The 24546-nt window shown below is 37.6% G+C and overlaps 1 protein-coding gene and 1 non-coding gene across 11 annotated transcripts; both read right to left on the bottom strand.

Annotated features, from left to right (window-relative positions):
• Window positions 1-243: 243 nt before the first annotated feature.
• Window positions 244-24329, bottom strand: LOC115346057 (E1A-binding protein p400-like). Of its 10 annotated transcripts, none has more exons than XM_030025698.1 (32): window positions 24209-24329; window positions 23035-23251; window positions 21523-21708; window positions 21152-21292; window positions 20615-20693; window positions 19798-20136; window positions 19382-19518; window positions 17712-17881; window positions 17373-17547; window positions 17134-17270; window positions 16151-16337; window positions 14951-15114; window positions 13454-13623; window positions 12187-12348; window positions 11902-11957; window positions 11156-11451; window positions 10406-10608; window positions 10133-10305; window positions 8934-9130; window positions 7969-8080; window positions 7407-7559; window positions 6551-6634; window positions 6042-6164; window positions 5571-5615; window positions 5283-5436; window positions 4525-4766; window positions 4192-4362; window positions 3597-3733; window positions 3031-3109; window positions 2424-2543; window positions 1089-1280; window positions 244-792 (listed from the first exon to the last, which is right to left on the bottom strand). In XM_030025698.1, exons 2-31 carry the CDS (start codon window positions 23233-23235, stop codon window positions 1107-1109), a joined length of 4767 nt encoding a protein of 1588 aa, XP_029881558.1. In that variant the 5' UTR covers window positions 23236-23251; window positions 24209-24329; the 3' UTR covers window positions 244-792; window positions 1089-1106. The 10 variants fall into 10 exon arrangements, 9 of the variants coding, with proteins under 9 accessions (XP_029881558.1, XP_029881560.1, XP_029881561.1 ...); XM_030025700.1 differs by having other exon boundaries at window positions 23035-23240; window positions 24209-24292; XM_030025701.2 differs by lacking the exon at window positions 24209-24329 and having other exon boundaries at window positions 17433-17547; window positions 23035-23235.
• LOC115346671 lies at window positions 9621-9759 on the bottom strand. Its single transcript, XR_003925198.1, has one exon. It is a non-coding gene; the product is annotated as a small nucleolar RNA SNORA49 (small nucleolar RNA).
• Window positions 24330-24546: the final 217 nt, after the last annotated feature.

The following is a 24546-nucleotide window of genomic DNA, read 5'->3' as shown; positions in this document are numbered from 1 at the left end:
CCGCCGTCCGGACCGCGCTCGGCGCCTGCGCCGCCGCCCGGCGCATGCGCGCCACTGCCCGAGCCGCCCGCCGGGCCCCGGGCTCCGCTCGCCCCCGGGCTCCGCCGGGCCCCGGGCGGGAGGAAGGGAGGGAGGGAGGCGGCCGGGCGTGAAGCGGCCAGGCGGGCGGCCCCCGCGGCCCTGGCTGTGCGTCGGGAGAGGGAGCGCTGCCCCGGGCGGGAACGCGGGAAGGAGACGCGGGGACAGGGCAGAAAAGTAACTTTTATTGTCGTGCCGGCAGGGGAGCGTGATACGCGTTCGAGGAGTCCGTGCTGCCCGGGCGGGTAACCGTGCTGACCCTTTTCGTCAAGGTTTCGCGTAGAAATCCACAAAGAAAACGTGCCTACGGGCAGGAGGAAGCGGAGAGTGCTTACCTGGAGCACCGGCACCACAGTCCTCGTAGGACGGGAAGGGAGGAAAAAAAGTAACCTAGTTGCTCCTCTTGACTACAGTAACATACTGCCAAAAAAAACCTGGGGAAGGGCTCAGCAATAAAGGAAATAAAACTTCCACCTGCCCGATAACGACATTCAGTTCTCATTTACAAAGCAGACGTTTCACTACTTTCAGCATCCGCTACTGAAGGCGTCACGTACTCCGACTCCAGGCTGTACGTAAGCTCTGCTTTCCAGAGGTTCACAAACACCTGCAGTCTGCCATCAGGGTAACCCCTGTATTGATTTTGTCTGTGGCAAAAAAGTCACCGTGGGCTGAGGATCAGGACTTGGTTCCTGGAACTTCTTGCGACTAAATCTAAAATGAAATTTTAGACGAACAGTGGTTACTAGCTCAAAGTATAGAGAGAAAACAGTCTAAGATAAAACTGAAAATAAGTGACAGTATACAAAGATGACAGTGTTTAAAATTCTACGTAATTGAAATTAATTACACTTAAGTAATACAGCATCTCGAGATACGCTATTTTCTAAAGAGTAGAGGGCTTACTGAAAGACTATTCCATCCTTTTCACTTATCGTCAATGAATTTTAAAGTGAGCAATTTATTTTCAACAGCAAAACGTGAACTGAAAATAAAAAGTAAAAGGTTACCTGATATAAGCGAAGTCATCAAAAGCCATCTGCACAGTTGCCATCAGAGTGATGGTTACAACTGATGCTGTCAAATGCTTCTGCTTGAAAAAACTGGCTGGGGGTTGAGGGCTGCAGCTGTGCTGGAATGGCAGGTACCACAGACACTTGCCGTAACACAGCTATGACTGCAGAGAGTGTACGTCCCAAAGCCTGAAAGTGCCATGAAATATACTGTATTTTTAACATTTAGAAGTGTTCTAAACTGATCACAAAAGAGGGTGTGAAGTTTTAAGAAATTCTTCCGATGAGGGAGGTAAATATATTGAAAATGTACAACTACATTAGTACCATAAAATTACATTTGTTCCAGTCTATATACACGTGTCCTGGTTTTAGCTGGGATAGAGTTAATTGTATTCCTAGTAGCTGGTATAGTGCTATGTTTTGGATTCAGTATGAGAAGAATGTTGATAACACACTGACATTTTCAGTTGTTGCTAAGTAGCGTTTATACTAAGTCAAGGATTTTTCAGCTTCTCATGCCCAGCCAGCAAGAAGGCTGGAGGAGCACAAGAAGTTAGGAGGGGACACGGCCAGGAAACCTGACCCAAACTGGCCACAGGGGTATTCCACACCATGGGATGTCACGCCTAGTATATAAACTGAGGGGAGCTGGCCGGGGGGGATTGCTGCTTGGGAACTAACTGGGCATCGGTCAGCGAGTGTGAGCAATTGCATTGTGCATCACTTGTTTTGCATATTCCAATCCTTTTATTATTATTGTCATTTCATTATTGTTATTATTATCATTATTAGTTTCTTCCTTTCTGTCCTATTAAACTGTGTTTACCTCAACCCTCGAGTTTTACTTTTTTCCCCCAATTCTCTCCCCTCTCACAACTGGGTGGGGGGGAAGTGAGCGAGCGGCTGCGTGATGCATAGTTGCCGGCTGGGGTTAAACTACAACAATATGGAATGCCTTTTTCAGCATCATAAAATCCACTCTGGGATGAAAGCCAAAATCCTGTATCTTTAAGAAAGAGCTTGTCTGTAATTATTCTTTGAATAGTATTCTGATATCCTTGAACAACAAGACTGTATTTTTTAAGTAGCACTTAAATCCATCACCTCAGCTCAGATAAAATGAAATGTTCCTGCTACTCAATGTCCCAATTCTCCAGATTTGCCGAGAGTCCTACACACAGCCTCAGCAAAGTCAAGACAGATGCCCTAAGTGCACATGAATCTGGACTAACAGATTCATTCAGCTGGGAGGAACATATTTCTCTGCCTACAGCTGCAGGAGTGAAATGAATTCACATACCACACGGCAATCATGTTTTTGTTTCTCACCTGTGTTTCCCCCTGTGGTTGACACTGGGTTTGGGTTTGCTCCATTGTTTGTTCTTCTTCTTGTTTCTGACTGGGCTGTTGCTCCTGCAGTTGTGGAGCTATTTGTTCTTCAGTGAATGCCTATGACAACAGAACCAGATGGAGGGCGGGGATCACAGTGATAGGCTTCTTTTTAATTATTTTAATTCTGAGTAGATAAAAACCATGACTGTTACCATGAAGTCATGTAAAGATTTACCCTGAAATGAATTCCTAATTGTCTATACCAATAATTGCAACAGAAAATTCTGACTTGACAAAAAATTATTATATATCAGGGCTGCCTGCTTCAGACATTGCTAAAATACAAAAAAAATGAGACAACCACAGAAGTGTAAAGGAACAGATCTGGAACGGACAGCTGATGCACTGAAAGGGGATTAGGCAGTCAAAACTCATACTGAACAATTTTCAGTCTTGCAAAAACTCTTGTTATTTTTCCTTATTCCCAGCCTTTGCAATTGTTTTTACGTGAGAAAGTAATTGAAAAGATCTGAAAATTGAAAGGATTGAAAAGCTATTGAAAAGAACGTACAGAGTGGAATTGACCTGGAAAAACTGAACGGACCTTTTCCTGCATCGTCATAGGCTCTGCACAGATGGAAACAACCTCAGACATAGGTAGTAGCTTGTCATAGTTCTCTGCACTGAAAGTAAATGAAGTAGCTTAAGCTAACTGAATTTTGTGCAACTATTTCCATATTCATGATATTTGAACACAAAGAATTTTAAAATTCTGGAAGAGGAATCTGCAATTAAGATCTGAAAAAGCTAGGGATTAGCAGGGAACTCCAGCCAGTTCTTTACCTAGAAATACGACAGCTATATTATCAGACCTGAGAAAAGAGTTGAAAGCCTGGCCTGACCCTCCTGATACATCACAGGGAGCAATTCTGAAGCACTTCAAGCTTTTCTTTACCATCAGCACAAGCACAGGTTTGATTCTTTGACAGTAAATGCACTACTTTAAGTTAAGGCTGAAGGTCATCACAGCGCTTCTGACAAGAGAAATGCCCCTGTGAAATACATTTCTGCTTAAGAGAAAAAAAAAAAAAAAAAACACCAATCAGGCCACCAAACCGATTAAATGTTAAATCTGGGAAAAATTATCATTGACAGTAGGAATAAACTTACAGAAACCTATTTGAGGAACTTCTCTTTCTAGTAGTCATTGTCATCAACTCAAAGTGATTCATATAGATTTGAGAACGCTCAGAATTCTTGTCTTTAGCATAAGCTTGTCTAACACGAAGAGGATAACCACCTATATTCTGGAATAAATAGAAATTGAAGGCTTAGGTACCAAAAATACATAGTCTTAAGTGCCCTGTCTCAAAAATCATAGTTTACAGTAGTCTTGACTGAAGACAATTCATACCCTGCCACTTAAATAAAAGTTAAAATAAATAACTCCCCTTCCTTAGTTTTAATATAGTGATAGTGCAAAGTGATACATCCAAGGTGGTATCATTGTCACAGCACTGGGGAAATTCATATTCTTAAGCGTATGGAAACTGCAGTAAGTATAAACTATAGTAGTCATACTGACAGGGGAAGTTATTTATTAGCATTTCCTTGTATACCAAGCTACTCAAAATTCTAAAATACAGTTATCATTCTGCTTACTAAACATTCGTGTAGTCCACAAACAGCAATGAGGAATTAAACAAAACAAAACAAAAAAAACCCTAGTCTTCACAATATAATGCACATTTCAACATAAACTCACCTCTCCTTCTGGACCTACAAATGATTTTATGTAATGATTTTGGCATTGCTTCGGGGAGCGATAAACATAGCTACAAGAGTTAACGACATCGCTGACAAAGTCCCAGTTTGCCGTCTGTGCAGGTGACGCCATAGCAAGGTTTAAAGGAAGTGTCCGTAACTGTTTCACCGCCTAGGAGGCAGAGAGAAATCAAACCAGTGTAATGTTTCAATTAAATGCTTTTCTTGTGTGCACAAGCATGTGTCATGCTGTATTAATCGAGGTCTATGGATGCTGTAACAAACTTCCACGTAAAAAGTTTTTGAAGTCAATAAAAACAAAGTACGATCTTACTTTTAACAGTGCCAAGTCTTCAGCAATTAGCCATGCAGGGCTATCTTGCCCAGTGTCAGCAGCTGCATTGATGAGAGCTGACAAAGGTCTTGCAAAATACGTTTTCTGTTTTACCCAGAGGAGGGTCTTCTGAGCTTTGCTCTTCTGTCGTGTGTTCAATATTCTTGGAGTCACTTGATCAAAAAGTGAAGGTGGAGGAGCAACCATCCTTCTATAGCAACGCTTCTTACTCTCACCTGAAGCTAATTGGCAGGACAAAGTTGTTATCTCCAGTGAGAAAGGAACTATGTGCAACAAGATCATGACAGAAAACTGGTTGCTGCAAATCATCTGACTAATGATAAGTCTTTTGCAGTACTTTTCTGAATGCAGGTACTTTCAACCTATAGTCCTCTAGTACAGTATTTGACTTGATCGGTCATTTTTAAATAGCTTCTCACTTCACTAAGAAAATAAGCTTAAAACCAGACCAAATGGATGAACAGGAGTCTCATTGCTTTACTCCTGCTCATTTAATTCACCCATATTTCTATTTCTAGTTTGTAAGGACAATAGCAAGTTTTCACAGTGCAGTCCCTCTGCTTGCACTCTACGTTCAATCATTTTGTCTGAGTGATATCAATCTTAACAGAGATAATGGTACATGCATGCCTAAATTTTTAAACACAAACTTAGAGATGTTCTTGCAAAAGAGTTTTCATATTGTTTCACACAAAAATGTTACCACACCTTCCCATGCAATTTTGAATCCAACTTACATGACAGATCTGTTCTCTGCCGCTTACGTGCCTTCCTAACAAACAGAGGTGGAAGCTTAGACTCTGGAATCGGAGTACTAGTATACATCAGACACATAACAGAATCAGTGTAGACATCATTGTGATTCTCAGGTACAACAGGGGGAGTCCAAAGCTACAGAAAAACCCAAACCAAAACAAAAAATCAGCAACAACAACAACAAAGAAAAGCCACAACCCATAGTTTGCCATTAATTAAAGTATTTTAGGTAAGGTTTCCTTCAGATGAAGCAAGAGCTACTGACTTACAGGCATTATTTCTATTTCTCCATCTGGTCCTTCACAGACAAATTCCTGTATGAGAAGCAAAGAATTTTTGATACCTCAATACATCATCCAGCCCAGAACCCAGCATAAACTTGTTTGCAATAACTATAATTTTAAACTTACAGTAGAAAAAAAGTATTTTAAGGAATTATTCTTAATTTTCAATATTCTTCTCAAGCTCTTCCTTCAGTTGTTATTACCTTGATACATTAACTGTGCATTTCCATTCCAAGTCAACCTACCAACCCACAGTTCTGCCAAAACAGCAACCTGCTACTCTACAGCATTAAAACCATCTACAGAGTGACAGCTTCAGTTTCAAGAGTACAACAATTCTGCAAGGCCACAAGACTAGTGCAACATCAACCCAACACACATACTTAAATACATGGTTCATAGTCATAATATACAAATTCTTCGAAAAGCAGGGACTTGGCAATCCCTTGATGTTACCATGTTATAAGCATCTTGTCTGGTATACGTTAAGAGTTCCACTTCCTGCTGAAATTTTTCTTCTGCCTTTTCCAACTCCTTGGGATGCCGATATTCCCATTTCATATTTGCAGGTTTTAACTCCTTTTAGGAAAAAAATTTGCACACTTTAAAATATTACCACTTTTCACAATAAATACGCTAACAGCAGTAAATTGCCACTGATTTGAGTCTCACCTTTTATAGGCTAACAGTGATAGCAAAGTTAGTTAAACTGACTTTTCATTCTTGGATAAGGCCCTCATACCAGTAAAAAGAAAGGGAAATATGTCTACATGTTAATTAGGAACCAAAGTGTTTTTAGACCACGATCATTTTGAGCAAAATTTCAGTGCTCATAAATGAACAAAAAACCCCAATAAACAAACCAAAAAAACCAAATAAACAAACAAAAAATAAAATCTGACAACAGTTGGGGTTTTCTATTTTGTTTTTATTAATTACTCAGAAAATGAAATATAGTCACTTACCTTGTTGACTTTCTGGCTTTTTTGATCATTCAAAGTATGAAACAATTCCAAGAAATTCAACGCATACTTTTCAATTGGCTTAAGCTGTTCAGAAAAACATTTTGACACATTGCTAGTTATTTAGCTTTTGAATTAGAAACATGAAAATAACCAGTGATTTAAAAACAAGCAGAAAAACACCCCAACAAATAAACGTATTTATTTTGGTTGCAAATAACGGCACCGTAATTAAGGTAGAAAAGAGATCTAAGGACCAAAAATCTGACATTCTGGTCGCTAGCTAGTCTGCTCACATCCCACCCAGTATCACTGAGAATAGGCTCCAACTATTGGCTTCCATTTTGCTAACCGGATTGAAAAAAAAAAAAGAGAATCCCATCCAAGTTATTAAGCACACTCTTGACTGGTTGTTAGTAAGCAGGCTGCTACTTGGGTTTTGCACAAGTAGCCAGAGGGAAAAGGAGACAATCAGAATATGACAGAACTCAGGGAATGCTAAGAATAGGCATTTCATGGTTAAGAAGAAACAGATCCAAGGCCTTTAAGAAAAAATACAAGTATCTGGCAAAGCACAGGACTGTAAAACAGTTTTATATCACAAGATACAATTTAGTCCACTGCACTTCACAACCCTCAGGAGAACGTTTGATGACTTAAATGTTACAGTACGTGAACAGATCTATCAATAAGCTCAGATTTTCTCCCAGGATTGCTGCAGTATTTAAATTTGCACAGAACTGTTTCATGTAAATGGAGTGGAAATAAGATACTTTATGAAAGCCACTTGATTGTTGCACAGGAAAGTAAATTTCAAATATTTCTAAAGGTTTACATAAAACAAGAGAAATCATCATACCTGATCCACAAAGCTAGCCAGCTGTTCTAACTGTGAAGGAACCATGGTATTTCTTGAATCACACAACTCTGAGTCTACATCATTTCTTATGTCAGACAGTGTCTCTTCTGTAAACTTTCTGGAATCCTCTTTTGCATATTCAGAGCAAAGAACCTTATGGAAATATGTTTTCAAGTAATTGATAAGACAATGTATGATGTCTAAAGTTTTTTAATCACCCTAAAACTGAGTTTAGAAAAGTCAGGTTACAGACACATTTGATACCTTTTGCTGCAGGAGAAGTTGTTTTTGTTTGATTAAAACAATGTCAAAAATAGTGTAAAATTACCATTGGAACAAACACAGTTTTCTTTCTAGATATTTTTATCTTCTGATTTTCTATGTGAGCTAACAATTCAGGATTTTTACTGATTTTAACTGTGATCACATACCACTGGCCCCCAAACAAGTCTGGAAATAAATATAAAACTAAATGATGTTTAAAATTCTGACTCTGATCTAGTAAAGCACTCATTTTTTACATATCATTAAATAACTGCTCACATTTTTAATGTTACAGTACCTGAGTTAATAAGTCTGTTGAACAATCATCTCCCTGAGCAGCCACTTCTTGAATCAAATGTTTAATACCTTTTTTCAACAGCCTCTCTTCGACAGAATTACCACTTACAAGCCTGCAAAACAAAGAAACTCATTAAATACTGTTCCCTAGAAAACAGTGACACTTTCTGAAACTCAACTGTTTCACATCTAATATTCCTTGCCTACGGCAGTGAGCACCAACACTCGTTTAGATTCTGTCAGGTATTTTCATAGGAAATTTTGTATTCGTTATGTAGTTTCTTTGAGGAAAGCTTTCTTTTTAGATCTGATTTCGTATTCTCAAAACACTAGGTTCTTTTAATTTCTTCTTTTTGAAATGCACAAGAAGCAGTATTGTCTTCTATACAACTGGATTTTTACAAAAATCCTTACAATAGCAGGGTATTCGCTAAAAGTGTCTGCACTGCACACAAATGCATACCTGGCTAGTGGTGTAAGGTGAGCAAGAGCTCCCCTCTGCTCTCAGCATGTCCTTCCAGGAAAAGAAACAGTCACTTGAGAGAAGCTTTCAAATACATCTTAGAACTACACGGACATCAGCATCTCATCACTAATGGATTTGAAATCCAATGATAGACCATCAAGACAGACATTCATTGTTTATCAAGAGCAGAAAACACCCACAGATATTAATGTTCGTTTTGACTGTCCCAACATAGAAAGCCAGATGGCTTATAAGATGAAAGTGGGAGTGAAAGACAGGAATAGAAGATGCAGTCAGGGGAAGGACAGGGTTTTCATTTTCTCTTTAGTCTGAAGGGAAGAAGTATGTATGACTGATCCAATCTTTAAGGGGATCTTAAAAGACCAAATGACTTAAACTAGAAGGATGACCTCAACCAAAAATCCTAGTTTCACCTTAAAACATCTTCCCTCTATTCTTGACTTTAAAACACCTATACTATTTCTTAGCATAAAAGTCACCTGTATATGTGAGTATCTCTGCCTCTTGCAAGTTTATCACACCATTCTTTAGCCTTCGTATCCATCAGTGGATCTAAATCAGTGTCATAGAAGACAACAGTATTCGCATTTACATGGCTGACACCTGTGGAAGGAGTGTGGGAAGAAAGAATAGCACAGAAGAATCGCTTGTCTTGGTTGAAGTTTTTTATGGATTCCTAAAATGGGGAGACAAGCGACTTAATTACAAATTCACATTAATAAAGCATAAATATCTAAACAAACTTTTTTACAGAATGAGAAGATCAGAAAAATTGCTTTCTTATTACTTCCCCAACCTACATTAAGCATGCAAACATTTAAAGTTATCTGACTGCCCACATTACAGATCTATACAACTCAAAATTAATTTGTGTACCATTAAAACTATTAATTTATGGTGCAGTCAACCAGATAAAAATCTAAAGATCTATTACAGTAGTCACATTATATCCTACGACTAAGCACACCTCACTGGCTTATTACATTCTCTGTGTGTTTCATCATTTTTCTTGTCTATTAATAGACTAAATTGAATCCCTTCTATTGTGCTGCCTTGTGTTGCTTTAAGGCAAAGTATTCCTTCATGATTTATACTGCATTTGACAGAAAGCATAACAATGCAATTTGAAATAAAAAATAAGAAAATAATAACTTAACTATATTGTTAATGTTTGCTCAAATTGTAGGCCCCAGAGGATACTGAGAATCTTACTGGGGAGGGAAATGAGCATACTTTCAATTTATCCTCAGGCAATGCCAGGGCACTCGACAAAAAACAAAAGCCCCTGGAGTAAGGCTGAGGAAGTGCCAACATAAAAACAGCAACTACACTTAAAGTACTAACAATATAGATAGCTACAGATAATGAAAGGAAAAGCAATTATCAAAACGCTATTGTGAAATAAAATGCCTGTATTTCAAGCACAAATTACTCATAAATGTAGCACAGCTAGTGGCATACCTCTTGGAAACACCCTGATGCCTCATCAAATAGTAGTATGACTGACATATTTCATATATAATTACATATTTTGTGCTACAGCTACACAGATAATTTGCTTAAATAACTAATGAAATTATGCAAATGAATTCTGCAAATGTATTAGACTTCCCTTTAGCATTTTCCCTCCCACTATGAGCATCTATTAACTATTAGCTTGAGTAAGAGGTCCTTTTACCAGATAATGCCAACCGTGAGCACCGCTCTCATTAACTCTTATGTACGTGAGAAAATGGAAGTTCAAGAAAAGCTCCAGTATATCAAGCATTGGAATCATCTGTGTCAAAATCAACACACGATGTCCTCTTGCTTTCAGCTTCCGAAGCAAGACAGCCAGAGCTTCCATCTTGCCTGTTTATGAAATAAGAACTTGAAGGTTCTGCAGGTAGCATTCAACAATTAAGAGAAAGCACATTTGCACAGTTATAATAGGTGGTGTTTTCTTTAATACCTGAATCATGCTGCACCAGTCGAGGATTTGGAAACTGTAGAAAATGAGGCCTTGCTATATGCTGCACTGAATGGAGGTAGGGAAGTATCTGTTCCTTTAGATTAAGCTTCAAGACCTTCATTTCGTGGGTATATGTATAAGGAGGATTTGCTACATACAAATCTGGAGGAGCAACAGCTACAGCTGGCAATACACATAGGTCTCTGTAAAGCAAACCAAAACTTTAATATACTAATTTTTAACAGCTTGGGCTATTAACTACTCAAAACCAGCAGATGTCTGCATGGAAGCATAAAGGACCTGGCTAAAGGTAATTGAAAGTAAATCAGTAGATGAAGTTTAATGTTAACATCAAGTAAATGCAAAAACACTCCAGATCAGAACAAGACAAGAGGAAATTACCACCATCCATAAAGTTACCAAGACAAATTGACTTACAACTCCTACTTTTTTGTAAGTATTCACACAAAAAATACAAGATATGTCAAAATAAAGTAGAATTGCTATATAACAAATAACAATTGCCATGGAACTATTAAGAGTTTTAAAATCTTAGAATGATCTAAAATTATACATCAGGCATGCAAATAGATTCTGCATAAAGGAATTTAGCCTGCAATAAGGATAAAACAAGGCAACTCATTCATCACTTTTAGCATTTTACAGTACTTACATAAATACCCTGGTTTGGATGGTAGTAGACACCCGTGAAATTTGTGCAAAGACTGCAAATGCATTTGTCTCAATTACCTAGTAACAACATCCTTCAGGGCAATCTGTTGCCGCTTCAATGTCAGAATGAGTTCTTGCAATGGATCCTTTAGAACCTCTGAAGTGCTTGAGTATGGAAGGCAATTTGCAAAGCCAGCCCAGCACCATTTGTTAATCCTGGCAGAACAATGCTGAGACATTTTTCTTTCACTGATCCAAGAGCAAATTTCCAACAAGTCTCTGCCATACAGGGGGGTTCTGGAACAACGACGCTCATTCCCAAAATATATTTTGTCCAGGTGTTCCTTTAGTTGTCTTTTTTCTTCTATGATACCCTTTAATTCAAAAATCTTATCTGAATGTATTTTGACCAGACAAAGCTTATGTGAAAAAGAAATTTATGCAAAAGAAAGTAGAAAATAAGGATAATTTAGTTAATGCAAGTTCTATGAATGACTATGAAAGGAGACGTGAGCAGAAGAAAAGCTGACGATTAGAATAGTATTTGTCATACAAAGACTGACGTAAGGTTTGATATTTTAATGAAAAATAAATCTGCTTTCCTAGTTTATGCCTACTGGCAAAAATATAATGGGACTTTCAAACTGCTATTGGAGAGTCCACTAGTACAGATGGATGAGACTAGGCAATTACAATATTCTACATGCTTTAAATATTAAAGCTTTGACTATTTCAGCGAACAGATATGCACACATGAATCTTGTAAACTATACATTGTTCATGATCAAGTATATACTCTATCATATAAAGAGTTAGCGTAGTACCTGAGTTGGACACGAAAGTGTAGATACCAATTCAGATTTAGTACTCAAGTCATCCACTGTCACATTAATAAATTCATTTTTCCAGGAAAGCAGCAAGACAAGAAAAATATTTTAATGAAGAAAAATAATTTAATTTCACAGACACATGATATTACAATATGAGGATATTGTAGCTTCTAAGATTTTGATTTCTCAATAGTTAAAAAGTTAAAAAGAACAAAGAAAAAAAAAAGAGAGAAAAAAAAGAGAAAGATGTGAATTGAACCTTGTAGCACCTTACTTTACCTTGATGCTTCAGAGACCGTCTACCAATAAGCTGACAGAACTGACTGTAAGACAAAGTAAATGTTTTCCCTCTAAACTGTAATGTTACAGGCTTCTCTGGCTGAGCAATTCTCTCTTGTGCTCCAGCTGTGGAAGCCATTGGGCCGAGTACTATCTTGCTGGCTGTTAAGATAAGACAAAAAAGGTACAAGGTTTAAAAAGAAGACTTTCCTCACTGTACACTGCAGGATTTGACTGATTATCGCATGCATATAGTGTGCCCTATTTCCAATGAAGGGCAATTTTACTCCAGGCATAACTCTTGGGTTGCACTTCACTGCAAACAGACTAGGTCTCCGCCTAATACTGTGTGTTCTTAAACTACACATGAAAGAACTACACTGTTCTTCCCCTCAGTACCACTGGTAGACCTCTTTAAAAAAAGGATGATTTCCTAGATACAGTTTGACTGGTAGTTCACAGGTGTACTCATTTGATTTGACAATGTACAAACTTTGCAAGGGCTTCAAGAGTCTGCACAGGTATATTTCAAGCAAAGTCTTGGGGGAAAACAACCACAGAATAAGAGATCTTTTCCTGCACAATTCATTTTTAGCAATGAAAGAAGTTCTTAGAACAGTTAACACCACAAAAGAATAATTATCAGATATAATTTTCAGTCTCCCTTCATACTGAATGCTTCCCATTCAACCGTGCAAAAATTTATACTGTACCCAGCTGAAATCAATAGGTAGAGAATTTAGAAAAGGCCTGAAAAAGAGTGTGCTTGAAATACTGCACTACATCCCCAATCATCTGAAAATGGTCTGTTCCACAGGGCTGTATCATATCAAAAAGACCCAGTTAATAATGACCTTTAGTAGTGGCTCAGCAGATACCCAGAGAATGGGACAGTGGTGGTGCCTAAATCTGCTCAGTCAGTTAAGAATGACATATGTGAAAAGCTGTCTCACGCACTGCAGGTCAGGTCTGAAGGGAGAGTTTCATTAAGATGGTATACCTGGAGACCAACACAACTGCCCGCAAAATTTCCAGTGTTTGCACAATAGTATCATTCTGTTTATAAAAGAGAGACAGATAGATAGTAAGAAATTTTGTTTTGATTTTGTGAGGGAACTGCTGTTAGAAAACTGCTAATGGAACTTGATATTCAAATATGTAATGCACAAACGCATTGAGTACAACTTAATTTCTTCCCCAAATTCAAGCAATATTAAAAAAAAGACAGCAAACCAGAGAGCAACGGTTTATTATATATACAACACACCTTTCCTATGCTGATTTTCTGAAAACATGGCAAGGGGTTGTGGTCCTTGTATTTTCCCGTGATGATCTGCCATAACCATTGCTGTGTCCACTGTCTGCTGCAACTGAGACCTTGAGAAGTCTCTAGTCCTACCTTCAGGTTTCTGTCCATATTGCACTGGTGCAAATAACCTAAAAATTAACAAATTGTCTGTCTACACATACAAAAAACATAAATGAGGAAGCTGTTAATCCTTTCATCCTAATACAAAAATCAAGTTAAAAAGCAAATAGTTATTTTTAGTCAGTAATCTGAGCTAGAAGAGGTACCCAGCTGCACAGCATACAGCAGGAGGGATTCTGCTTCTCTCGACATGCAGAAGAAACACAATATACTGTAAAATACAAGTACACCAAATGCTCTGAGGCTCCAGTCTTCTCTGAAAGATTACATGGAGGGGTACAAGCATGACAGAACTCCCATATTCCTTAATCTTCTCTGTCTGGAGACAGCAAGAAAACTCCCCAAAAGATGCCAATAAGGATCAAACTTCTTAATGGAGCAAAGTCTTAACTATGGCTAGGTGCGATGTTAAGTACAAAAAGCAGGGGATCTCTACTTCCACGCATCTTTAGGCAGTCTGGTTTTAAAAACATACTGCAATTGTAAAAGCTGACTTCACAATAACTGTTTCATATATACTACTTCCGGGAAACTAAAGATGTCTAAAAAGCAAAAGAATGAGTCCTTTTTCTGCTTTACATATATATTTTAGCTATCGCTTCCAATTCTTAAATTTCATTAACTGACAAAGCTCCCTTCTGGCAGAACGTCCTAATAGAACTAGTGCAGGACATCCTCCTTGTCACCTGTTACAGCCACGTGTTACACAAGCTGTCTTGGGCTTCAGCAACCATACTCTGCTCTTATCAGGTTAATTTATTGTAAAATGTTGAAGTCTACATTGCTCTACAGCAGAATTACATTTACTCCAAGACACAAAAATGAACCCTCCCAACTGCTCTTCAGAGAAGAGAGTCAATAACAAAACCAAAAAAGTCAAAATTTAACAGAACACCTTTTTTCCTTCCCCTTCCCCACCCCCCCGCAGAAAAAAAAACCCCAAGATTTCTTTAAGTGCTTTGCAACCACATCTTAGACTTAAAATTAACTAGGAGGAGAAGATTTAATTATTCTGCTTAGGAAACTCTACTGCAGAAGTCACTTTCACTGTTTGATCAAAACTACAACAGACTTCAACCCAATAGAGTTTGGCAGGAAAGATCACAACTGAGCCTTCGTGAATGAAAAGAACTATTAAGTGGTAAAAAGCAGTCTGCTTTCCCTCAGAAGACTGGCATACAGTCTTTAGCAGTGATCAGTTTGGACACAAAAGATAACAAGAAAACCAAATGCTTCTGAATGAACCCTCTCAGCCCTCAGAAACATTACTCATCTTCACCTGTTACTTAAAATAAATAAATAAATCAATCAATCAATCACTGGAATACTGCATACCTATTTGGTTTGAGCTTCACTGGCTCAAGTCTGGGTGACGAAGGAGAACAGTAGATCTCTTCAATAAGCTTCCTAGTTACCTTCAGTTTTGGCAGTATTTGTGCTTCGTAGCAAGTAATTTGGTTCTCCATCCCAATCACATCAAAGAGAGACCAGTCTGCATGCTTAAGTCATTAAAAAAAAAAACCAAACAAAAAAGAAAACAAAAACAACCTAAAGGAATATTTCTACTACCATTTAGTTGCAGTAAAAAAAAAAAAATAGTAGTAATAATACCACATTATCTGAGAATGATTAAAAAGCTCACAGCTGATGCCAGAATTAAACCAAAACATGGAAGAGCCAAGTGTCATGTGATCTTGCAGAGAGCAGCTGCCGTTACTTTAAAAGGTTTCAGCAACCTACACTATGAAAATAGAGCATTATGCTCATGTTACCAAGAGTCAAAAACAGGACACCACCCTCAAATTACAAGCTCTCCAGTTAATTCAATGCTTGTAATTAAAACATCTGTCTTCGTAGAACTGGCATTCCAGACTCGTCCACTCCCACCTTGATACATCAACCCTACTTCCTTCACAAGCCTTTGACACTCACTCTGTCAGCCCCTCAAAATGATTTTTCCAACGGACTTAAAGGAGTAACTATTTGAATTTCCCAGGACAGATAATGCTACTGCTCTAGCTTTGTGCAGTCTTTCTTAAGCCTCTAGTATTGCTACAATCACTAGGAAAAAATAGGATGAAACCGCTTGCTATTTAACTATAGTCTGTTTGCTAAAGTTACAACTAAACCGTGGAACCTGATACAGCTTCTCATCTCCAGAGCTGTACACAGCTTAACTACACCCTTAACTACTTCTCAGGACAAGACAAGAATGGCACCTTTCTCTTGATTTCAAGACCCATCAGTTTAGGTTAATTGGGGACTTTAAGCACAACCAGAAAAGGTTGCAAAATAGCCTGACCTTCTTTGACAAGGATAGCAAATTCCCAGCATACCTACTAAATTCAGTACTACTATAAAGTCAATGGTTATTATTTATAATCTTAGCAGTTGCTTCTAAAAATAAATGAATTAGCAATTCAGATTTTGAAATTTAATTGGAACTTGAATTATGTGTGAGAAATTTTATGTCCTAAGCCACCTGCTCTCCTAGTCAAATCAAGTCAAGCACAAGAGAATTACTTCCCCACTCACCTTCCAAAGATCCCATCCTAATGTATTCAGCACGAGAGAAGCAGTTGTAAACTCCAGCGTGTCTAATATACAGGAAGAACTTGGAAGCCGGGGACTTATCAGATCAGGATGATTACACACCCTTAGCAGCTGCATCAGAATATGGAGGACACTGACAAAGTGCCCACTTCTAAGACATTCTTGAGTTCTGTTATTTAAAGTGAAAATATAATTTAAATTACCTTTAAAAACAGTGCTTTTTAGGAGCTTAGGTCTTTCTGCACACTCAAATTGTTTTTCTGAATAAATCTGGTAACACCAAGTTATCACACTTAGAAAAGTATGAGTTTAAAAATGCAGTCTTCCATTCCTCCAGCTTCTCTCACATTCACACAAACTTTTAATAATTTATAGAATATATTCCGATTTTAAAACTCACATTATCATAAACCTGAATTTCTCAAATAACCACTCTATTTCAAATGGAAATGACATTGGGTAATATACGAAACACATATTGTCAATATTAAGGCCTTTTTTTTAACACCTGAATATCTACCACTTTAAATTATCAAACTCACTGGAAAATACAAACCAGACATATCAGAAAGCAATGTAACATATAACCTAGGACATTCAGTTCCTAAATAACTTAAGAACTAAATTTAGACAAAAACGGTGACACATGGTCAATTGTCTAAGTTATAAATATTTTGTCCCATAATCTGCAAATACTGTTTATTTATGCTTCTTTTCACCCTGTCAAACAACTGGATATAAATAAACAAACACAGGATGAAGAAATGGCTGAATGCAGTTACCACTTAGTGTAGAAGATAATTAGCCCGCACAGCACTGTGATTATGCCAATGTGCTTTAATCTCCAGGTTTGCCCATGACTCACTTAGAAATAACACAGTAGCAAACAAGCTCTCTTATTGTAACTGAAATAGTTCCTAACTTTAACGATGAATCAACAATTAAGAACTACTCAACAGATGTACCTTGGTTGAGACAAGATGTCCTTATACATTGACTTCTGCCGATTAGAAAGAGTACATGTAAGCACGTGCTCATATTTCCTTGGTAACTGCTTCTCAACATGAATTTTGGACCTCCGCAAAATGAATGACTGCACTACCTAAAAGAATACAAAACAATAATTTCCTAATTAAGGAAAATTGTCATTTTCCTCAGAGAAAGAGATGCTAGTATTAAGACACTATCCTCAAGGGAGACGTACTCTCTGCAGTCTCACTGCAACTCTCTGGTAATGATCTTCATTCACCTCCACAGATGCTACCTTCGTAAAATCCAGATAGGATTGGGACATCCCTGGGAGCAGAAAACAGGCAATGGCCCACAGATCTTTTAAGGCAGTAGGCAGAAGCGTATCCATCAAGAGTAAACGAAGATGACTGTGAACAAAGAAGATAACAATTAACGTAAGATCAATTTCATAACTTAAATTACATCACAGCAAGAAAATTTAAAAAAAACTGCAGTCATAAGTGCTGAAGTTATTTCAGGAAGTAACTGATAGACAAAAGCAGAAAGAAAAATTTGAATGAATGCTTCAGACCTCTGGAGATTGAATATTGCATCCCAGTGCTTCTCTGTCAGATTATTACCATTCTGCCTCTCATCTAGAACTAGGTACCTCCACTGTACTTTCATGAATGCTTCATAGTCATTAAAGAATTGCTTGCAGGAGGCAATACATACATTAAAGTTGTTAGGGTCAGTCCATTCCTGCAATAAAAAAACCACAAAAATCCTAAAGGCTTTTTTGATGGCTTTCAGAGCAAAGACTATTACGCATTTCCTCTTCTGGAATTAAAATAGATTATATTGCACTTTATCCCAGTGCAGTTCTTCAAAGCATTCAAAATCCCAAAAGGGAAGAGAATGCTCAGTTTAACTCTCTGGTAGTGATGTTTGAAATGTTATATAAAATATCCTTAAGAGAAACTGTTTTTTAAAACAAGAACAAGCTTTTCCTATAAAACACATAGACCAAGTTTCCATCCAAAAACAATTGGCAATGAAAAGCCATCTTTCCTTATACATTTTTAAATTGTTCCTTGAAGAGTTTGAACACATTTCAGAATACTTATACTTGTTGTTACAGGTTATCAATAGAATTCATACTTAATGGATAAACTCTAATCTCTAAGATTCATATGCGTCAATCTTTAGGTAAATTCTACCAGGAAGGATCAAAATTATCATGGACTTGATCACAGAAGCTGCCAAATGTGTGAATTAACATCCTGATATTTACTTTCAAAGGTAAATAAAAAATTAGACACACAAGACACAAAGATAAAATTGCAAGAATGGAAGGAAAAGTCATAGAACTAAAGGAATAAATATGCTCAAAGCTATGGCAATTTTGTTAATTTTCTTCTGCTCTGCTCAGGTTACAAGGCAAGAGAAAGTTATTACATGATTTATATGGCCCAATTCTACAAACTTAAGAGAGAATTGAAAAATTGCTAGTCAATCTAAGATTATATGAAGGACTCCAAGAAGGAAACAAATTGGAAAGTAACTGGAAAAGACACATCATCCCAGAAGGAGGGATAAAAGTTGTATGTTGTAAAAACATTAATGGAGGAACCCAAGAAGTTCCCTGTAATTATGGAAGTTGAAAATGCAAAAAACAGAGGAGAAAAAAAAAAAATCAGCAGCATATTTTGCAAATAAGTTTAGTGAAGTTTTGAAGCCCGAAAACACACACATGGCTTCTAAGCTACAAAATACACACCAAACTTCCTGTTGCTTCTTCCGGATTACACATCAGTTTCCCATCCAAATAATGGCTAAAGTCAACACATTTTCTTAATAAACTTCTGCAAATACTAAAATGAGGTATAAGTCACTGGAGCAAAGATGTGAATTTCCCCATACAGAGATCAGGTACTAGTCAAAAATATCCATGCAAAGGGACATCATGCTAGTAAGTGCATACACACAACTTAAAAAGACTAGCCAGACAGTGCTGGTAATCAAAGCAGATTTTATTGGTAAATATCAAACTCTGCTTATGAACTAGCATTCATGAGATGAAAAAATATCTTCATTCTTCCAGTATGCTACACAACAAAAGAGAAAAGAACCAGGTTGCAGTATCACTATACTGAAGTTTTTAACCACAATGGTATAACCATGACCCGGGCTGATATTTTCTTTCTGTGTAATGCTTATGTTACCCAGTACATGTGTAAATGAAACAATGTTCCACAATACCTGTCTTTTTTTAAAAAGTTCTCCTGGGTCCCCAAGATACAGAAGAATTTTCAAAGCAGGACACCAGCATTTCAGTTCAGTCTCCCACTTCAGCACATTAAAGTTTTGTGAAACAACAAGAATAGGTCCCCAGTTACCTATACAGATAAAAGGTACAGCATGACTGGAAATGACTGCATACCATATCTGACTTCAGAACTTAAAGGAAAAGGCAACTGTGTATATACAAACAACGTACACGTGCACTAACAATGAAAGGAATTGTGTATCCTTTTTTATAAAATTTATTCCAGGTACATTTCTTTCAGTTATACATATTAAAAGCAATTCTTTTTCTTCTCTTACTGAAAACACATTCACTAATGAACTGTTAAAAATATAGATTTATAAAATAAAAGATCTACAATATTTCATACCTTCATTGCATGCCAGGTGTGCAAAAAAAGCAACAACTTGCACTGTTTTTCCAAGTCCAGCTTCATCAGCCAGAATGCCATTGAGATTCATCTTATACAGCTTTGCCAACCACTGTAGTCCAGTCTTCTGATAATCTCTAAGAGTGCCGCATAATAGGGAGGGAGTATCACTTTTTACTACTGTTGTGATTTGAGCACTGCCTTTGGGTAACAACGCTTCTGCAGCAGCACCAATGTCTGCTAAATCTGCCATGTATTTCTTTACAGTAGATATGAGAAGATCTGGAAGTACCACTTCCTTCTGAAGGCTCCCTTTCTTATTCAAAGGGTCTCTTATTTCTGCACAAAATAATAAAAATCATGGTGCTGACATATCTGAGATTAATAATTCATTAACAGATTTGATGCCATTTACAACTAATCCAAGGTCTAAAGAACACAAGAATTCTACGCTATAAGAACACTCCTAAGTTTGTCAAACTTGACTACATAAACAAGGGCAAACTGCAGTAGGACATGGATGCACACGTGATAGTTTTAGTGAATTCAGTCTCATGCGTGGCCCCCAAGAGACATAAAACTAATCCCTGATACAAACAAGAGCTCAGCAACAAAAAGCTTTTACAGTGCTTTTATCAAAGCTTTAGTAAGCTACAGGAAGTTAGCGAGCTAGAGAAAGGAGATATTTATGACTGAAAACTAAGACCAAAATACTAGCTTCTAAGCATTTATTTTGGTAAGCTTATACTACTACTACTACCAATAGGCAAAAGAAAAAAAGTCATGCAAAAAAAAAAAAGTCCTAGGTTCTTATTACCTTGTTTTGAGATGTTCTGAGAGTTTAATGCTTTCTTCCTCCTCTCTTCTAACTCCACTCGCAGTTTTAAATCTACCACCTGAAATAGAGAGAGATTGGGTGGAAAAAGAGCAGAAGAAAATGAAAAACATGAATCCATTTAGCTTCACATATAGCTATGAATTACTTAACATTTCCTCAACAGTAAGACAGAGATCAGACATGGCTACAATGCAGAACACACAAATCAAAAAATAGTGTGTACAAAACTGACCATGAATAGAAGTCATCCACATAATAAGCAAGAGCTACCCAAGAATAACTCACATCAAAACTTAAATGTCCACAGCGAGCCAACTGCACCAACTAGGATTAGCGAAGCACTCTCCTTCATGACATATAAGGCCTGAAACTATTCGTGCAACCACAACATGAAGCTATCTTTACAAACAGACAATACTCACCACGTGGGCTGAGCAAAGCTCAGTTGTAAGGTTCTCGCTGTTATGGTCCAATAGGTTTTTATTCAAGACGTCTTTAGATTTTTTTTTTTTTTACCTGTTTAATGGTGGACCAGAAGTGTTCAATTTCTCTAGCAGTAAAAGCAGCTACAGCCCTCAGTTGCTTCTCTTCTCTTTTCTTGCATGTTTCCTTATGAAGTATCATATCGTCGTGATGACGAGCCACACTTAAAATCAGCTGAATAAAAACCATAAAATTCTTTTAAGTTTTTACTCTGTTGTATCTAAAAAGCATATTTCTAAAGAAAGAAAAAAAATACAGTCCCTTTAGAAGTACTGCCCAAACTTTACAAACACAGTGGAGAGGCAAACCAAAACTCACACATCCTCAGTGATCACGTCCTAACCATGAAAATGCTGCCTATTCTTCCCCCCCTTTTGTGGTTGAAAATATCAAATTCACGTTACTCTCTTGGCAGTTATCATCTTCCATCTTCTTTCTTGAACAAAATCAGTTGCCATCCACTGCATTTCTTCCAAAAGATAATCACGGTGTGATTTGTACCGTGGAGCCTCTTGGAGTTTGGGCAGACGTTTCAGAGACCATAAACCCTCTTTCCTCAGTGCTGTTATTCGCTGCAGAATTTCATTTTCCTTCAAGTAAACATAATTATACCTATGTTTCCTACTGCACAACACAAAACCAAGACAGAGACACTGTGAAAAATGTTACATGAATAACTAACAGAAACACTATTCAGTCCTTGGAAACATTCTACATTGTTTGAAGTTGCACTTTATTAAAAGATAATGAATAACACATCTTGTGCAGATTTATGTAAAGTCCCTGAAGGACTTTGTGATGCAGCGGTATTATGTAAAATCAGTAGAGACGTTTGGGATGCAGTGGCACTCAGTCTTAAGAACTTTATTTTTTCCTCCTAAAATATAGTACCTCTAGATCTCATCAGAAGAGCAGAGCTGATTCAGTGAGAATTTTCACGGAATTGAAATGTTCTGCCAGATGGCAGATGGACAGAATTCTCTAAGAAGTTCATAGAAAAATACATTTAGTTATGGCATTTTTATTAACACATGTAAGCATCCTGCAACTGCTGGCAAGTAAGCACAAGCAGCACAAATTTTCATTGTGATTCCTCCCCTCTTATTCTAAATATGCTGCATGAAAAGTTAAAATAATTGATTCAGTTTAATTAAGTCTCCTTCTAGGATTTCGTTACAAGAACAAATTCCACTTCCTTAGTGAATCTGCCTGATTCCTTCTCATTCCTTTTCTTTCTTCAAGAAAAATCATATGGCACGTCTGCACCACTAGTTAAAACCAAAAGAGAGATACAGCTATCTACAGAGCATTCTAAACTTAAATGAACACAACATTTTATTTTAAGGAACGTTTCATACCCAGCTGTGCTATACAACAGCTATCTGAAGCAAATTATTAGTGCTTGATAAAGTCTTTTGCAAAAACTACTGAAATTATTTGCTCCTTTCTCCCCAGGTCGGAGTAATAAATTCTGTCATGCACAAAGGAAAATGCTGCCAGGACACAGTGAGAGGTTAGCACGCTGTTCCCTCTTGCTGCACCTTGTAACTGACTTACCTGCAACCTTCCACATGTCTGAAGTTTACTTTGAAGCATGAAATGAATTTGATTCAATGACAATCCAGCACAAGAATATTTAAACTGAGAGTTGGGTAGATATCGCAAATGACATAAATGAACAGATATTTTCTTCACAGAAGTAAAATTTAAAGGGAAAGCAGCAGTAAAGCGCCAAAAATTAATCTTGTCTAGACTTTCTTAATGAGACAGATGTTACTGCGCTGTTTCTGAGGATACTCACTTCCCTGTATTCAGGCAGACTATTTAATGGTGCAGAATAGACCACAACAGCAATTACAATACACAGAAAACCAGCCATTCAAAGCTGCATACAATATAATATGCAAATCTGATACCTGTTGTTGTACGGGAACTGGAATTGGGACCAAAATCCCATGCTTCTTATCACAGCCTGCTGGTTGTACCTGCTGAAGAAAAGCTGGGCTCCTGCTGTGTGGAGCAGGTAAGGAACTATGCAAACTTGACAAGTTTGGTCCATTTTGCTGTTGGTTTTGCTCTTGGCTAATCTGTTGAGCCACTTGAGGAACAGGAGACATTCCACCTGCAGGGAAACTTTTAAAAATTGCTATTTCAGTAATTAAAATAGCGGAATATCAAAAACAACCAATGAAACTGGCAATATAGACTGTTACATAGTTGCTCAAATCAACTTTCTATCATACCACAATACAATTGCATACCTAAAAGGTATAAAGATGCAAATCAATCAGCATGCTGGTGTAGAATGTACTTATCTGCTCTTTAACCTGACAACATGAAGATCTTTTTTAACAACATCCCACAGAGAGGTGATAGCTAGGCAACCAATCTCTATCAGGGTATCAAATGACCAAAAAGGAAAAATTTCATTCAACAACATCAATTAAAGAAAACAACAAATTAGGCACAGAGGGTACAAATTTAAGCCCAATGCATGGAAAATGAGATGTGCAGTGCTCACTGAGGTTTCTAAGATTTTCTCCAGAGGGTTTTTAAATCATATGATAATTGGCATTAGATATAATGTTACAATTACAGAAGATCTCATTAAAGCAATTATCTTTAATTATAAAGGTTAAAACTTACATTTGATCTTAAATACTTTATCATAAATCATTAATATATGTAGTCGATGTACCAGCATTATTTTAAAGGTCGTGCCATTTTTTTTAAACTGTTATCAAAGCTAATTATGAGTCTCTATGTGAGGTACTGTTTTGGAACTAAAATGAAGTTAACCTAATAAAGTATCTTCACTATCAATAAAACGGTGCATTGGTCTACCACTTCCAAAGCTCTATCCGCATTTACCTTTGATTTCACTTTTACATTCCCTTTATTTTGCTATGAAATGGTTTTTATGGCTACAAAATTGCTTCCTGCCCAACTTCTATAAGGAGAGTTCACCCCAATCAATGGTCATTGACCTTTTAACTCAATTTAACCACTTGAATTCTTTATCATTCCAGTAGGTTTATGCAGTTACTTCATTTCTAGCAGTCAGACACAGAGGATTCCTGCAGCACATACTGAGTCTTGCCTGGATACGCCCGTACTTTGAAGATGACGCAGGAGAGTCAACAGGCGCTCGAGGCTTTCTCCAGCACACGGACCGGTGACGACCAACACCGCCGTCAGCGTGGAGGTCGAGCGAGGCCGGTGCTCTCGCACACGGTCATGTGGAAGCTGGAACAACAGGGCGATGCCTGGTGTCACTCATGCAATTCCCAGATCTCTCGTCTCGTAAAGCGCTGCCGTTTGAGGGGCAGAATGATTTATCCTATAAATACGTTACAGCCACGTATGCCATTAACACAAACCCGAGCGGGGTTTAAATGCTGCCCTGAAAACGTGACAACGTCTGCAGC

The sequence above is a fragment of the Aquila chrysaetos genome, chromosome 9 (assembly GCF_900496995.4).
Source record: "Aquila chrysaetos chrysaetos chromosome 9, bAquChr1.4, whole genome shotgun sequence".
Lineage (NCBI taxonomy): Eukaryota > Metazoa > Chordata > Aves > Accipitriformes > Accipitridae > Aquila > Aquila chrysaetos.
Note: the sequence above shows the minus strand (reverse complement) of the source record. Positions and strands in the feature narration are given on the sequence as shown.

Excerpts from the sequence above, each read along its gene's own strand:
- LOC115346057 (XM_030025698.1), bottom strand. The coding sequence starts at position 23,235 with ATGTCTCCTGTTCCTCAAGTGGCTCAACAGATTAGCCAAGAGCAAAAC. Across the intron at positions 9,131-10,132 it reads CTCACGGTTGGCATTATCTG|GAATCCATAAAAAACTTCAA; the intron begins GTAAAAGGACCT and ends TCCCCATTTTAG. Across the intron at positions 7,560-7,968 it reads CAACAGACTTATTAACTCAG|GTTCTTTGCTCTGAATATGC; the intron begins GTACTGTAACAT and ends TATTTCCATAAG.